General features: G+C 39.3%; 1 protein-coding gene across 5 annotated transcripts in view; it reads right to left on the minus strand.

The window, feature by feature from the left end:
* LOC124791610 (AP-1 complex subunit gamma-1) overlaps positions 1-17,697 on the minus strand; it is a 177,979-nt gene that overhangs the window by 124,488 nt on the left and 35,794 nt on the right. For all 5 annotated transcript variants that reach the window (XM_047257877.1, XM_047257875.1, XM_047257874.1 and 2 more), the window contains 2 exons: positions 11,384-11,530; positions 2,021-2,259 (listed from right to left, as the gene is read on the minus strand). In XM_047257877.1, the coding sequence (XP_047113833.1) occupies positions 2,021-2,259; positions 11,384-11,530 (386 nt within the window). The remainder of the gene's footprint in view (positions 1-2,020; positions 2,260-11,383; positions 11,531-17,697) is intronic.

A 17,697-nucleotide genomic window follows, 5' to 3' on the forward strand; every position in this document is an offset into this window, starting at 1 on the left:
GATTAAAAAGTCATAGCTGAAAGTTAACCATCACTTGAATGCATTAAGTGTGGCTAGAGATTAGTTTTTAACTGCTTCAACAAATGAAGGAAGCATATACGCAAATCTATGAAAGCAGAATTCCTGTTGAATTTGCTGTTGGCTCATCTGACAGCTAATATGAGAGTTCAACTCTACAACGACCGTGATTGTGCTCTATGCTCAATATCTCCCCAAAATCAGTGAGGGCCTCATGGGAATGGATGCAGATGGCCTAATAAAATATGAAAGCCACTTCTGTAATGTTATAAGCTCAGAAGATAACCTAGTTAATGAGATTTTTCCAAGCCTACATGAAAGCTTGAGCAACAAGGAGTGGTTATGTGGAAGAGTTATCTTGGCACGTAAGTCTGAATTGGTGGAAAAAATCAATAAAAAAATTATTGCTCCAGTACCTGGTGAGGTGGCCACCTAACATCAATCAACACAGTGATGAGGAGAGATGACAATGCCATATCCTGTAGAGTTTCTAAATTCATTAGAGCTGTCGGCAGTGCTGTCATCCAAGTTGGAGCTGAAGCCCGTCTTGTTGATGCATAACCTGGATGCATCACGATTGTGCAATGGCACCAGGTTACGCATCAAGGACATGAGAAAGCATACTGTGCCGTCCTATATCTCTGGTGGAACCATGGGAGAGAGAGTAATAATATCACGAATTCCCATCATCCCAAGCAAATTTTCCATTCCATTTGTAACACTTGCAGTACCTCCTGAAAGTGGCCTTCTCAATCCTTACAAATAAGAGTCAAGGACAAACATTAAATGTGGCAGGTATTCATCTGGGCACCCCATGTTTCTCGCATGGACAGCTCTACGTTGGCTGCTCATGTGTATCAAGAACCAGAAATTTCAGGAAGTCTCAGACCATAGTTTATAAGATGTATTGCACCGGATGTCTGGCTTTCCACACATAGTAAGATAATTATGATATTTTCTGCACTAGCCATGCCACAAACAGTTGTGCAAATATTTACTCCCTTTCCTGGCACATTTTGTACTTTGCTACTCAATCACGCAAAATTTTATTTCCTTAAGCAAACGAGAGGGTTTTGAGGGACCAGTGTTCTGCCGCCATTTCGCTGGACTGCAGGTGGCTCATGCTGCAATACCTTCAAGAGAACATTTGTGATGGCACGTATGTGTGGGTAGTAAGTTTTGGCATTAATGTTTCCTTACAACTGACAGTTTAACTGTAGATAACCCCCCGGGCCCAGCTAGTAAACATATAATTACCTTATTTGTAAAATACAGAAACGAAAATTAATTGATGCAGAAATGAGCTAAAACTGATCATGGTTTGCTGATAATCTATTGTGGACTGCCAAAAATGCATTTTGAAATAATTAAATAAAAAGGATTACCGACTGAGGCTTTGCCTTCTCATAATAAGGGCTATTCTATACGAACTGTGGAGATTGACTGACTGTTACAACTGGTCTGATTGCGAATAAATCACTATTATGCAAATGGTACTGTTTTTTTTCTTTTAATTTGTTGGAAACATTTGCAGAAAACTGCTGCATCATTGTGGTAGTTGTTGTCCATGTCATCCAAAGACTGTTTTAATGCAGCTCTCCATACTAGTCTGCAGTGTGCAAGCCTCTTCATTTCTGAATAACTACTGCAATCTACGTCCTTTCGAACCTGCTCCTTTATTCACCCCTTTATGGAGAAATGTTTATGAAATTTAGAAATTTATCCTAGTATATAAATCCTAATCAATGTTCACAAATTAATAACAAAAAACCTTGTAATTTAGTAGTGGTAGTAATCAAAATAGTAATAATAATAATAATAATAATAATAATAACTGTATCCAGGGAACTGTTCAAACTAGAGCATAACTTTATGAACTTGTTTTTGAGGCAATTGACTATCTTTGCTAGTTCCAGCAACAATGATTGTCCCTCCTAAGATACAATTTTAATATTAATTCCAGAATACAAGTATTTTATTCTCCAGAAGATGTAGAACATACCATGGTTCTTCTCTGACAGAAGTGACCTTGTGGCTGGTAAAAAAATTTCCATTAGTTCTGGTACTTTTCGAATAATTCTGAAAGCACATAATGCTGCTTTTTTCCTGATGTAAGCATTAGGAGATTTCATGAGTCGTTCCACTTCTGCAGCAAGGTCTCTTGACATTTCTGGGGATGCTATTGCTCCTAGTGTACAAAGAGCTAATCCAACAACAAACTGTGTAGAGCTATTCAGATCACTGAAACAATTTACAAAACAGTTATATATTTATACATAAACAGTAAACTTTAAATTAACAATACAATTTGTTTTGTCACTGTACTTAAAACCAAATCTGCAGTGTCAACAAAAGGCCTCTGCTGTTTACAAACATTTACAAAAAATAGGTATTGGGAACAACCGTATTCTTGTGCATCTATTTGAAGAAAATTTTGGTGTTACAGTTTCTGTTCATACAGTAAATAACATTTTGGTTACTTGGGAACTTCTGGGAGAGTGGTACTTGGGAATTCGTTAAACCCCAGACCGTAACTGAGGAAACTTGATGCACATAGAATACTGACCATAATTAAAGTATGCAAAAAGAGTGTATGAAAGAAACAGTAATAATCATATTTGAGAACATCATGCCAACTAACACAATGTAACAAGTTAGATTATCTGATGTACGTGGATTGTATAACATAACTAAATAATAATAATAATAATAATAATAATAGTAATAGTAATAGTAATAGGGTTAACAACAGGAAAATTGCATAATTTACCCCCCACTCACTTTTTGTTAGAGTTAAAAACTTTGAAGTACATGAATCTCATGATTTCTATATATGTATGAGAGCTTTAAAAATGAAATGAAATTAGTACTTTAAAACAATGCAAACAACACAGAATATAATTTTATTATAACAAAAAAAAAACAATCAATTTTTGACAAAATAATTTAATTGGATAAATAAATAATCTACTCACCAAGTGGCGACAGAACATTTACATAAAAGAAGATTATAATTAGGCAAGCTTTCGGAGCCAGTGGCTCCTCCTCCAGGCAGAAAGGTTGAAGTCTCCCCAGAGCTGCAGTTCTGAGTGACTGTCCTGAAACCTATCCCTTTTTCTAGACCTCTCTAACCCTTTTCCTTCACTCCTCTTCCTTCCCCTTCGACCCTTCTGCCTGAATAAGAAGCCACCGGCTCCGAAAGCTTGCCTAATTATAACCTCCTTTAATGTGTATGTTCTGCTGTCACTTGGTGAGTAGATTTTTTTTATCCATCCAGTTGAATTATTTTGTCTGAATATAATTTTATTGCTTCAGTTTCATTTATTAAGTGAGGTGTTTTCCCCAATTTCAGAAAGTCTCTATACACTCTGAGTTTTATTGTCATATGGTTCAAATCTTGGATAAGACTTTTCTCTGTGCACAATAGCAATCTTCCTCATTAACCCATTAGTTTTAGTGCCCTCCACCATAAATCATCATAAAATCAGCCCATTGGTGAGCAGCGTTACATTAATCATATACGTGACAAGACTGAACTTTTACTGATTTCTTCGACAAGGTAAACTTTTATAATTTTGCTATGCTTATTTAAGGATTGATGAATTGCTGTTCTTTCATTCCTGTGTTAGTAGTTGTAAGAAGCAGTCCACTACATGGAATGTTTTGCCATTGAATCTAAACATTTTTCCGTGCAGCCTGAATCACGTCACACCATGGCTTTAGAGAAGTATAACAATTGAAATATGTAATTCTTCAGGTTCAAAATTTGTACGTAGTTCCTTTACATACCAACAACTACATGCCATATATTTAAATTCATGCAACACTGTTTGTAGTGTGAAGAAACAAGCTACACTTTCAGGGTTACATAAAAGTAATGCTAAGTCCTAACGTGCACATTTAAAGAAGAAATTTCACATTATTCTATTATGCCCATTGTCATTGCAATTTTGTGTTATTTTAGGCTTATTGGGATTGTAATAGAAAGAATATTATCCCCGAAAATTGCTCCTTTCCAAAGAAGAAGAAAAGTAGAGGTAGATGAAAGAGGTTCTGCAATGGAACTTTGATTTTACATTCTCTGATTTTAAGTTTTTCATGATTCTACACCATAAATTTATAGTCCCCACGAAAAACAATAAGATCAATGTTAAAAAATCCCTAATTTTACATTTCTTCCTAGTGAGGTTTACCTCAATTCTACATTCTTACTCGATGCCTCGCTTGACTCCATGCCATTTTGTCCTACTGACATTTGATATGACCAAATTAGTTATAAGTGCCACACCACGAATCCTGCAGAGGTGTCCATATGTAAGAGTTCAAGCAGATGGAGATCTCTTCAGAACAGTATGTTGCACGGCATCCCAGATATGCTCAATAATGTTCATGTCTGGGGAGTTTGGTGGCCAGTGGAAGTGTTCAAACTCAGAAGAGTATTCCTGGAGCCATTCTGTAGCAATTCTGGACGTGTGGAGTGTCGCATTGTCCTGCTGGAATTCCCAAAGTCCGTCAGAATGCACAATGGACATGGATGGATGCAGGTGATCAGACAGCATGCTTACGTATGTGTCACCTGTCAGTGTCATACCTAGAAGTATCATGGGTCTCATGTCATTCCAAAAGCACACGCCCATACCTTTACAGTGCCTCTACCAACTTGAACAGTCCCCGACTAACATGCAGGGTCCATGGATTCATGACGTCGTTTCCATACCCATAAATGTGCATCGGCTCGATAAAATTTGAAACAAGACTCGTCTGACCAGGCAACATGTTTCCAGTAATCAACAGTCCACTGTTGGTGTTGACGGGCCCAGGCAAGGTGTAAAGCTTTTTTGTCGTGCAGTCATCAATGGCATATGAGTGGGCCGTAGACTACAAATGCCCATACTGATGATGTTTCGTCGAATGGTTTGCATCCTGACTCTTGTTAATGGTGCAGCACTGAAATCTGCTGTTATGTGTGGAAGGGTTGCACTTCTGTGACACTGAACGATTCTCTTCAGTCGCTGCGATGCTATAGGTGTATAACAAATGGAGTGACTGCGGCTTCCACTTAGGTTTAATTTATATAGTCATACTTTGTATGCCCTTCACTACCATGCATTAATTTTACTTACAGTAGTTCTGCTTGGAGCCCATCGACAGAATCTGGTACATATCATGCCTTACTGACCACAGCAAACATAAGTTACTCCATTTAATATGTGCGCCACCAGAATTAACAGGATGTGTTCAGTGAATAATTGTGCGATGGCTTGTTCTTCTATTGTTGCTGTCCTCAATGGTGTTTAATGTGTTGTGACGGCAGGCAGATGGTCATAAATGTAACAAATTGCTGGGACATAGAAACACAGCAGGCTTAACTTTATTTCATATTCATTGGCATAAATAAGTACCGTATGAGAAGGAAAGCTTGTTTGTATATTTATGCTTTCATGAAACCTGCTATGTTTACACTACAGCAAGCGGCGAGCTTAAGTGCAAATGGTGGGTGTTGGCAATGCTGTGGAGCATTCCACCTCAAACACTCAGCACAATGAACAAAGAAAAGTTTGCAAGCAATACTCTAGAGATCACTGCACTCGCCTAACCAGAGTATGCTGCACTGCCATTGGCTACAGAAGGGAAACACTCACCCTCACATACTGGATTCCAACACCTTTCAACGCACTTCAAAATTTTAGGTTTAATTCACAGTGTTCACCAATTTTTGCTTTTGTCTGGGTGAGCACAAATAAAAGACACTCAAAAACACTCATTTTGAAGTATATAATTTGTGTTTGTAGCATGTCGGAAAATAGCTCTATTACCCTGTACACAGATACCAATTTCAATTTTTTTATGTGTGTTTACTTGCTGTCACACATTTGTGATTTTTTTAAGAACTAATGAAATTCAGTACCACAAAAAATTGTGTAAACACTGTATTGTAGATTTATTTTCATTCAATTGCACAGATTTTATACAAAGTAATGGACAGGATTACAGTTTTTAATTAAACATGCCAATTACATATATTTTCGCTTGTATTTTGGTGGTTTTAACATTTTCTTCAATTCGGAATGTCCCTCAATTTTACAGTTTTTAATACTGGACCACACAAAAACATAAAACAGAGGTTTCACTGTATTCATTCTGCCACACAAAAGATAAATGGTCTGTTTCTGTGTAAATCACATCCTGTAGCATCAGATACAACCTAATGTGAACCCAGTAACTAATGTTAAAAGATATTCTTAGTAGTTCAGGGAATACACTGAAGTTCCTTCACCCTCCATCCAGACCAAATACAGCAAGCACATGTATGGAAGTGACTGATTGAATTAAACGGTGAGTAATGACAATATTAGCAAGCCTGCAGCCTGACTGGCCTTGGCAGCTAGAGACAGTGGTCGTGTGTGTGTGTGTGTGTGTGTGTGTGTGTGTGTGTGTGTGTGTGTGCTGTCTAGTTTTGATGGAGGCGTGTTTGGGTGAAAGCTTACTGTTCCAGCAATCTTTCTGTTGTGCCTATTTGTGACTCAATGGGGAATAGCAATCTATCCTTTCCATAATATTGTCATTATTCCATCCTGGATTCTCCATTGTTTAATTTTGTTAAACAGTGAAAAAGTACAGGATAGATATCCACGACATGAATCGGCACTGGGTAGTTTTAAGTCATTTATTGGAAACCACTACACAGTCCCTGGAAATGCAGTCTCTCACATAAATTTCTGAAGAGAAATTGAGCAATTATATATGACAAGGTATATGATGCTGTAGAAAGAACCTGGACAATCCCCATACTCCAGTACTGTAGCAGACAAACTCTGCTTTGATGAAATGAACAATCTGATTATGAAAATACCCAAATGGAAAAGAAGCCAATGTGTTGGAATAAACTGTAAGACATCAGCATGTACCCAGTAACAATACAAGAAATTCAATGTGGGCCTGTGTGTTGAATGTTCTGCTGCTTAGCAAACAAAGTACTTTGTTGTTTTTGATTTGTAATTTGTACTCATGTTTGATTTGTTTCTATCTGAAGAAAAATATGTAAAACTTATTACATAAATTTACATTTGGCTCTCATTTGAGATTAGTGTTATGTATATGGTATGGCATATTATATTAAAACTAGAGGGAAAACTTGTTTTCTTTTCACTTTGAATGATTCTTTTTCAAAGCAAAAAACAAGTTATAAGTAACAAATATAAAAAAATACAAAAAATGATTCAGGTGCTAATGGGTTCAAATAACATGATCTGAGACTTCTTTTCAGAAACACCAACAAGACGTCTATCCTGTTGCAATAACATAATCTTAAATCAATCCATGATGAACTTGTAGAATAGTGGTGGCTGCTAGTTGGCATAATGAATAATTACCATTGTTGAAATGGTAAGCTCGCCTAATTTAGTAAACTTGTCTACGCCAATTACACACTGAGGTGACCAAAGTCATGGGATACCTCTTAATATTGTCTCAGACCTCCTTTTGCCCGGTGCATTGCAGCAACTCTATGTGGCATTAACTCAACAAGTCGTTGGAAGTCCTCTGCAGAAATAGTGAGTCACGCTGCCTCCACAGCTGTCTATAATGGCAAAAATCTTGCTGGTTCAGTTTTGTGCATAAAATGACCTCTTGATTGTGTCCCATAAATGTTCAATGGGCTTCATGTTGCTCAATGTCGGTGGCCAAATCATTCACTCAAATTGTCCAGAATGTTTTTCAAACCAATTGTGAACAGTTGTGAGCCTGTGATATGGCACATTGTCATCCATAAAAATTCCAATGTTGTTTGGGAACATGAAGTCCATGAATGGCTGCAAATGTTCTCCAAGTAGCCAAACATATCTATTTCCAATCAATGATCGGTTCAGTTGGACCAGAGTACTCAGTCCGTTCCACATAAACACAGCCCACACCATTATGGAGTCACCACCAGCTTGCACAGTGCTTCATTTACAACCTGGGTTCATGGCTTCATAGGGTCTGCGCCATACCTGAACGCTACCGTCAGCTCTTGCCAACTGAAATTGGCACTCATCTGAACAGTCCATCGTTTTCCAGTCATCTAGGATCCAACATATATGGTCATGAGCCTAGGAGAGGTGCTGCAGGTGATGCAATGCTGTTAGCAAAGGCAGTTGTATTGCCTGTCATCTGCCACAGTCCATTAATGTCAAATTTCGCTGCACTGTCCTAATGGATATGTTCATCATATGTCTCACACTGATTTCTGCAGTTATTTCATGCAGTGTTGCTTGTCTGTTAGCAATGACAACTCTACACAAATGCTGTTATGCACAGTCATTAAGTGGAGGCCACTGGCCACTGTGTTTCCTGTTGCGAGGTGTAAAACCTGAAATTTGGCATTCTCAGCACACTCCTGACACTCTGGATCTCAGTTTATTAAATTCCCTAATGATTTCCAAAATGGAACGTCCCTTAAGTTTAGCTCCAGATACCATTCCGTGTCAAAGTCTGTCAATTCCTGTCACGTGGCTATAGTTACGTCCAAAACATTTTCACATGAATCACCGGAGTACAAATAATGGCTCTGCCAATGCACTGCCTCTTTATACCTTAGATATGTGTTATTACCACTACCTGTGTATGTGCATATCACTATCCCATGACATTTGTCACCTCACTGTATAATTACAGAAGGAATTTTCAGCTGCACAACTTTCTTTACCTTCCCTCATTTACAGTATAAATTGCATCAGACTCAAGTAAATCACTTATTCTAGCAAAACTGGTATCTGATGTCATTTCGGTGATTACAAAATCGAGTCAAATTTATAAGACCACTTGCCAATATGACGTTGCACTCCATCTGGCCTGGGTGCATACACTGATTCAATTGGGGAGGCAGTCATAAAGCTACTGTATGCTCTCCTGAGGCAAGCTGTGCTACAACTGTTGCAAATGATCCTTGATACCCTGGATACTGGCAATAGGATGGAGTTGAGATCTGAGCTGGCTCTGCACATTCCTTTGGGTGACCGATCTGGGAATCTTGCTGGCCTCTACATCACACAGACGGTTCATAGAGAGATATGCCTTGTGAGGACAATCATTGTTCTGTTGAAAGTTAGCAACTTGATATCAGCACATGAGAGGTAGCTCATGAGGAAGAGGATGTCCATACTGTACCCTGGTGTCATCAGTTTTCCCTCAGTCACTACTGGCCATGACCTCAAGTCATACGCAATGGCTCCCCGTATCATGATGCCAGGAGTAACTGCACTGTAATTCTCCAAAACATCACGAGAATGGTACCTCTCGTCATGTCCCTGTCATATGCACCAGTGACGCTTACCCAGAGTAGTGCAGAAATATGATTTATTGCTGAACACAATGCGGCAGTAGTCCTTTGCTTCCTGGTCACAGCACCACTACAAGCACTGCCATTTGTATTAGGCATGGGACATTAATTCCCTAAACTGGTTACTCTTAGTCTCTGTGCAACAGTGTGGGATGATAGAATGTTGCAGGGTGTCCATCGCTTACCATCTTAGATTGCAGGTGTAGATGTGAGAGGTTACAATGTGCTTGGTGCCAAATACTGCAATCCTCCCATGATGTAGTCACACATGACTGACTCTAAACTTGTAAACTAGTATGCCTGCACTTATGTTCCCATGCAGTACAACACTGAGCCACTGTCACATACAAATGCCCCACAAATCTGGATACTGCAAGATTCGACCACTTGGTTAAATTAAAACCCACACCGAGGCTCCTTTGAAACTCTGCCAGGTGTTCACAAAGCTGCTCCACACAAGGATGCACCACATATTCCTGTACTTCACAGCGATTTCTCACTATCTTATGCTGTTCGTGCCCCTTATACAAAGGCCACTTGATAAGTCTGGTAATTTTCATAAAAGAATGGAACATTTTTGTTACACCTTCATGGCTCGTTAGCTTTATTATTCCAAGGTTTGTATAAAGAATTTCAACACTGTACAGCATATAAGGTTCACTGCTGAAAGTCGTCTGAATTGGTAAGTGTGTAGACTGTGACTAAAAATGGAGAAAACGGAGTTTCATGCTGTAATTAAACATTTTCATTTGAAGGTTTAGACTGCTGCACAAATCAAAAAAGAATTGGATGAAGTTCACAAGGACCCTGCACCATCACTGAAGACCATTTACTTTTGGATTAATGAATTTAAATGTGGTCGGACAACAACTACTGAAGATGAAACATGCTCCAGCTGTCCAATTAGGGTCACCACATAGCAAACCAGTGACAAAGTCTGTGATATGGTAACGCAACACTGCCTAATAAAAACTCGCGAGATTGCTGCAACTATATGCATCTTAACTGAGCGAATGCATAGTATGCTACATAGATAAGTGGCTACGAAGAAGCTGTATGCGAGGTGGGTGAGGAAATTGCTCACAGCCGACCAAAAGTGCATCCAGCACAATGTTTTAACATAATGTCTGGCGATGTTTAGTCATAAACTGCAAAACTTTTTGTTCCAATTTGTGACTGGTGATGAGACCTGGATCCATCATCACACACCCAAACCAAAACAATGGACAAAGGCTGTTGAACGTGCACCAAGAAGGCAAAGATAATTTTGTCAGCGGGTAAAGTTATGGCCACCGCTTTTTGGAAGCTCAAGAAATGATCTTCAAGTATTACTTAAAAAAAGGCAGAACCATAACTGGACCCTATCATGCTTCATTGCTGGACTGTTTAAAATTTGCATTGCTGAAAAGACCAATGTTGGCATGTAAAAAAACTGTTCTTAAACAATGATACTGCACCATCCCACACGCCAGTGATAAAATAGTGGAACTGCATGAGTTTGGCCTCAAACTGGTTCATCATCTGCCCTATTCACCAGACTTAGCCCCAAGTGACTTCTTCCTGGTCCCTAACTTGAAACTTTAGCTAGCTCGGAAGAAATTTTCATCAAATGGGGAAGTGACAGTTGCCATCAATGAGTATTACGCAGAATTGACAAACCTATATTCCCGATGGGGTGAAAAAGCTGGAGATAATCACTGGACCAAGTGTATATTCCTCAAGGTATGCTGAGAAGTAAGGTGAGTTGTAAATGAGACAAACTTTTTTCTTGCTTTTTACCAGACTTACCGAACCACCGGTGTATAACCAACCAGGGCCAGTAACAACACTAAACAGAAACGATGTTATTGCATTCTTACGAGTTTCAACCTGCCACAAAGAATTGCAGCTCTCTTCATTTACATACCAGCCATGTGTGTATGTTTATAAAGTTACACTGACATCCAATCGTGTCTTCTGTGTGCGTCACTTTTTTGTCCGGCAATGTATCTTAAACATTTCAAATCCCCAAATCAAAAAGGATTTTTGAAAGTGCTGTAAACTTACTTTTTGAGGCAGTTTGTAATAAGCAGATGCACATCTTGGCGTTCATCCAATAACAACATGGCACCTAGGTACCCTATTCGCTTGTCAGTAAAGCGTGGAGAGGCAATCAGTTTTAGACATTCAAGTTGACCGAAATGTGCAGGGTACCTGTAAAACAATTTTATGAATATTAAATCCTTTTATGTATTCTGAATACCTTTACACAACACACTTACTAAAAGCAGATAGACAGGGTATTAAAATGAGATAAATGATGACATTAAAAACACTAAATATACTGATTTTGAGGAGTTTACTTCATCCCAACTATTAATTTAATTAAAAAGTAACTGATGTGCAGAATGGCCCCCAAAATTCTCGCACTACGCAAAGGACTACAGCACATTTTATAGAAACATTTCACCTGTCTTTGTTATACTGTAAGGTTCTGAATGAAATACAAACAACTATATGTAATTGCTCACCATATAGGTGAAGCACTGAGTAATTAAGAGTCACAAAGTGTAAAATCAAGCACATCTAAGTACAGTGTGAGTGTGTGATGGCTAAAATTTACGTTGTTGGAATCCACTGACCTATAAGAGAACTCCAAAGAAAAGCAAATGCATTTTGGATCTAAAAATATAATTTTTTAGTGTATCTGTGTATGAGAAAAGGGATTTGGCAGGTGTATAAGAGTGTGAGGAGGGAATGCAATATGTTTGAACTGTAGAAAACAGGTAGGGAAAGGAACAGGAAGGGAAAACTTCTATATACTGATATAGAAGGAAAAAAATGAGAAGTTGGAGTCATGGAAGATGCATCCTTTCTGAACTACTGTTCCACTTGGAAATGGTAGAATATCTATAATATAACACAACCACAACATATTTGGAAAAAAACAGCCAAATATTTCTGAGTTTTTTCCCTCCTTGCATTATCAAAATGTAATTTAGAAAAGGTGTGAGGTTAACATTTTAGGCAGGTACATAATATCAATAAAACATCATGTTGTTGTTATTGTCTTCAGTCCAGAAACTGGTTAGATGTAGCTCTCCATGCTGCTCTATCCTGTGCAAGCTGCTTCATCTCTAAGTACTGCAGCCTACATCCTTCTGAATCCGCTTAGTGTATTCATCTCTTGGTCTCCCTCTACAATTTCTACCATCCACACTTTCGTCCGTTACTAAATTGGTGATCCTTGATGCCTCAGAGTGTGTTCTACCAACCGACCCCTTCTTCTAGTCAAGTGGTGGCACAAATTCCTCTTCTCCCCAATTCTATTCAGTACCTTCTCATTAGTTACGTGATCTACCCATCTAATCTTCAGCATTCTTCTGTAGCACCACATTTCAAAAGCTTCTGCTCTCTTCTTGTCTAAACTATTTATCGTCCATGTTTCACTTCCATATATGGCTACACTCCATACAAATATTTTCAGAAACAACTTCCTGACATTTAAATCTATACTCGATGTTAACAAATTTCTCTTCTTCGGAAACACTTTCCTTGCCATTGCCAGTCTACATTTTGCATCCTCTCTACTTCGGCCATCAGCAGTTATTTTGCTCCCCAAATAGCAAAACTCATCTACTACTTTAAGCGTCTCATTTCTGATCTAATTCCCTTAGCACCACCTGATTTAATTTGACTACATTCAATTATCCTCGTTTTGCTTTTGTTAATGTTCATCTTATATTCTCCTTTCAAGACACTGTCCATTCCATTCCACTGCTCTTCCAAATTCTTTGCTGTCTCTGACAGAATTACAATGTCATCGACAAACCTCAAAGTTTTTATTTCTTCTCCATGGATTCTAGTTCCTACTCCAAATTTTTCTTTTGTTTCCTTTACTGCTTGCCCAACATACAGATTGAATAACATCAGGGATAGGCTACAACCCTGCCTCACTCCCTTCCCAATCACTGCTTCCTTTTCATGAGCCTCGAATGTTATAACTGCCATCTGGTTTCCGTACAAATTATAAATAGCCTTTCATTCCTTGTATTTGACCCCTGCCACCTTCAGAATTAGAAAGAGAATATTCCAGTCAACATCGTCAAAAGCCTTCTCTAAGTCTACAAATGCTAGAAATGTAGGTTTGCCTTTCCTTAATCTATCTTCTAAGATAAGTTGCAGGGTCAGTATTACCTCACATGTTCCAACATTTCTATGGAACCCAAACTGTTCTTCCCCAAGGTCAGCTGCTACCAGTTTATCCATTCACCAGCTCTTCCAAGGTTATCAGTAGGTCTCATGGAATGTTGTCTACTCCGACAGCCTTGTTTCGATGTGCTCTGTCAAACTCTTCACGCATTATCGTATCTCCCGTTTCATCTTCATCTACATCCTCTTCCATTTCCATAATATCACCCTTAAGTACATCACCCTTGTACAGACCCTCTATATACTCCTTCCACCTTTCTGCTTTCCCTTCTTTGCTTAGACCTGGTTTCCCATATGAACTCTTCATATGCATACAAGTGGTTCTCTTTTCTCCATGGGTCTCTTTAATTTTCCTGCAGGCAGTATCTACCTTACCCCTAGTGATATATGACTATACATCCTTACATTTGACCTCTAGCTATCCCTACTTAGCCATTTTGCACTTCCTTTCGATCTCATTTTTGAGACATCTGTATTCCTTTTTGTCTGCTTCATTTACTGCATTTTTATAGTTTCTCCTTTCATCAATTAAATTCAATATTTCTTCTGTTACCCAAGGATTTCTACTATCCCTCATCTTTTTACCTACTTGATCCTCTGCTGCCTTCACTATTTCATCTCTCAAAGCTACCCATTCTTCTTCTAGTGTACCTCTTTCACCCGTTCTTGACAATCGTTGCCTAATGCTCTCTCTGAAACTCTCAACAACTTCTGGTTCTTTCAGTTTATCCAGGTCCTGTCTGCTTAAATTTCTAGCTTTTTGCAGTTTCTTCAGTTTTAATCTACAGTTCACAACCAATAGAGTGTGATCAGCATCCACATCTGCCCCTGGAAATGTCTTACAATTTAAAACCTGGTCCCTAAATCTCTTTCTTACCATTATATAATCTATCTGAAACCTTCCAATGTCTCCAGGCCTCTTCCATATATACAGTCTTCTTTCATGATTCTTGAACCAAGTGTTAGCTATGATTAGGTTACGCTCTGTGTAAAATCCCGCCAGGTGGCTTCCTCTTTCATTTCTTACCCCCATTCCACATTCACCTCCTACTTTTCCTACTCTTCCTTTTCCTACTATCAAATTCCAGTTCCCCATGACTATTAAATTTTGATCTTCCTTCACTAAGCGAATAATTTCTTTTACCTCATCATACATTTCATCAATCTCATAGTCATCTGCAGGTTATAACAGTTTATAACAACGAAAACAATTTTTGACAGAATATATGTAATTGGATAGACAAAAAAATCTGCTCCGTAAGAGACGGCAGAACACACACATAATTACACACACTTCTGGAGCCAGTGGCTCTTTCTTCAGGCAGAAGAGTTGAAGGGGAAAGGAAGAGGGGTGACAGAAAAGGACTGGAGAGATTTAGAAAACATTTTTAGAGAAATCACCTGGAACTGCAGATTAGGGGAGACTTATCGCATGGGACGGAATGAGAAGGATAGACTGATTGTTGGGGACTGCATCACATGAGATTTGAAAACCTGAGAGCTTCAAGGTGGAAGACAGGATAATATGCAGAACAGATATTACTGCTTAAACATGACACATGAATTAATAAGTGTGAAAAGCTAAGTACATTGTACGTAACAGAGGTGGGAGGCGGGCAGTGAAAATTGACGAGTAAGACAATGAAAGATGTAGAAAACTAAAATGGAGTGAAGAAAAGAGTAGTTACTGTGAAGAAAAGCTGAGACGGAAGGAATTAATGTAAATTAAGGCCAGTTGGGTGGTATGAACCAACGACATATTATATCGCTAGTTCCCACCTGCCAGGATAGTGGCCGCTCCTTCAGCAAGGTCCAGACAGGCACGTGGGGGCAGGGGTTTGTTAGTTATTGGGAGCTCCAATGCTAGGCGGGTCATGGAGCCCCTCGGGAACATAGCGGCTAGGGCGGGGAAGAAGTCCAACATTCACTCAGTGTGCTTGGTGGGGAGCCTTGTCCGGGATGTGGAAGAGGCTCTTCAGGTGACTCTCGAGCATGCAGGGTTCAGCCAGCTGCAGACTGTTGCAGATGTCGGTGCCAACAGTGCCTGCCGTCCTTGGGTCCTTTCGACAGCTGGCTAAATTGGCGAAGGCGGCCTCCATCTCACAGGTAGTGGAGGCCAAGCTGATGATCTGCAGCGTCATATCCAGGGTGGACCGGGGTCCTCTCGTTTTGAGTCGAGCGGAGAATCTAAACCGGAGCCTACGTCGACTCTGTGACAAAAATGGTTGTAGATTCTTCGACCTACGCTATGGGGTGGAAGGTTGTAGTACGCCCCTCTATATATCAGGGGTGCACTACACACAGGAAGCAGCTACATGGGTAGCACAGTACTTCTGGCGTGCACATTGGGATTTTTTAGTTTAGGTTCCTCCCCAGGGGAAACAAGCTGTTGGCCTGAAAAATTACCAGTTCATGACACTGATGTGGGTGTGCCAACTGCAAAAATGGTTAATTCACCTAAACAGGTCATTCCAAAGGATTTAAATATGCTTAATCTCATGTTAGTAAATTGTCGAAGTGTCTGTAGCAAGATCCCCAAGTTACTTTCCGAAATAAACAGTAACAGTACCAATATTTTATTAGGTACCAAAAGCTGGTTGAAACCAGACACAAATAGCAGTGAACTTTTTAACTCTGACTGGACAATGTTTAGGAAGGATAGGATTGATACTAAGGGAGGTGGTGTGTTCACTGCAGTTGAAAGCTGTTTGAACGCAGTTTAGATCGATACTGGGTCGGACTGTGAAATAGTCTGGGTAAAGCTGTCAATCAGACAAGGAGTGATCAATGTATTAGGATGTTTTTATAGACCACCAGCACCCACAACAAACATCGCAGAAAGTTTCAGGGAAAGTCTAGAGTACATAGGAGACTTTAATCTGGCATCCATTGACTGGGAAAATTACAAGTTTATCACAGGGGCAGAAGCAAAGATTCATGGGAAGTTATTCTACGAGCGCATACAACCTTGAGCAATTGATTAGAAAATCAACTCAAGATGGGAACACATTTTGGTGACAAACAGACCTGATCTTTTTGAGGAAATTAATCTAGACGGTGGTATTAGTGACCATAATGTCGTTGTGGCTTCTATGTCAGTGGAAGTTGCAAAAAACCAAAGAAACAGCATAGAGTTTTCTTGTTTGGGAAAGCAAATAAAAGTGTCATTAATGAATATCTTCACATTGAGCTCCAAGCATTCACCACGGGACACAAAGATATTGAGCATCTTTGGTTGGAATTTAAAGGTACTGTCCACCATGTACTAGAGAAGTATGTGCCCAGCAAAAATATAGGGGAGGAAAAGGATCCACCTTGGTACAACAAACATATTAGGAAGTTGCTGAGAAAGCAGAGAATTTTGCACAGTCGTTTTAAACGTAGTCACTGCCCTCTGCAGATTCTAATAAAGAACGCCAAAAAATTTTGGTCGTACATAAAATCTATGAACACTACAAATAATTCAATACCTTCTCGTGCTGACAGTACGGGTAATGTAACTGATGATGATAAACAGAAGGCCGAAATTCTAAACCTAGCTTTCAAGAACTCATTTACGATAGAGGACTGCAGCACCATCCACAATTTCAATTATCGGACAAACGCAAGGATGGCTGACATAGTGTTTAGTGTAACTGGGATTGTAAAACAGTTAAGATCCTTAGACACCAGGAAGGCATCTGGCCCAGACGGTATCCCTGTAAGATTATATGTTGACTGTGCTACAAATATAGCACCATTCTTATCCATCATCTATCAGAGATCATTGGAACAGCGGAAAGTTTCACGGGACTGGCAGAAGCCCCAGGTCATAGCAATCTATAAAAAGGGTAGAAAAACAGATGCACATAATTACTAGCCAATTTCACTGACGTTGATTTGTTGTAGAATCATGGAACATATTTTGTGTTCAGACATAATGACCTTTCTAGACTCTGAGAAGCTCATCTGCAGAAACCAGCACGGTTTTAGGAAACAGCGGTCATGTGAGACACAGCTGGCCCTCTTTGTGCATGATATACAACAGGTTCTAGATACCGGCTCCAAGGTTGATGCCATATTTCTCGAATTTTGGAAGGTGTTCAACTCAGTTCCACACTGTCGCTTGCTCCAAAATGTGTGCACTTATGGTCTATCCGATGACATATGTGGTTGGATAGAAAGTTTTC

The sequence above is a fragment of the Schistocerca piceifrons genome, chromosome 1 (genome assembly GCF_021461385.2).
Source record: "Schistocerca piceifrons isolate TAMUIC-IGC-003096 chromosome 1, iqSchPice1.1, whole genome shotgun sequence".
NCBI lineage: Eukaryota > Metazoa > Arthropoda > Insecta > Orthoptera > Acrididae > Schistocerca > Schistocerca piceifrons.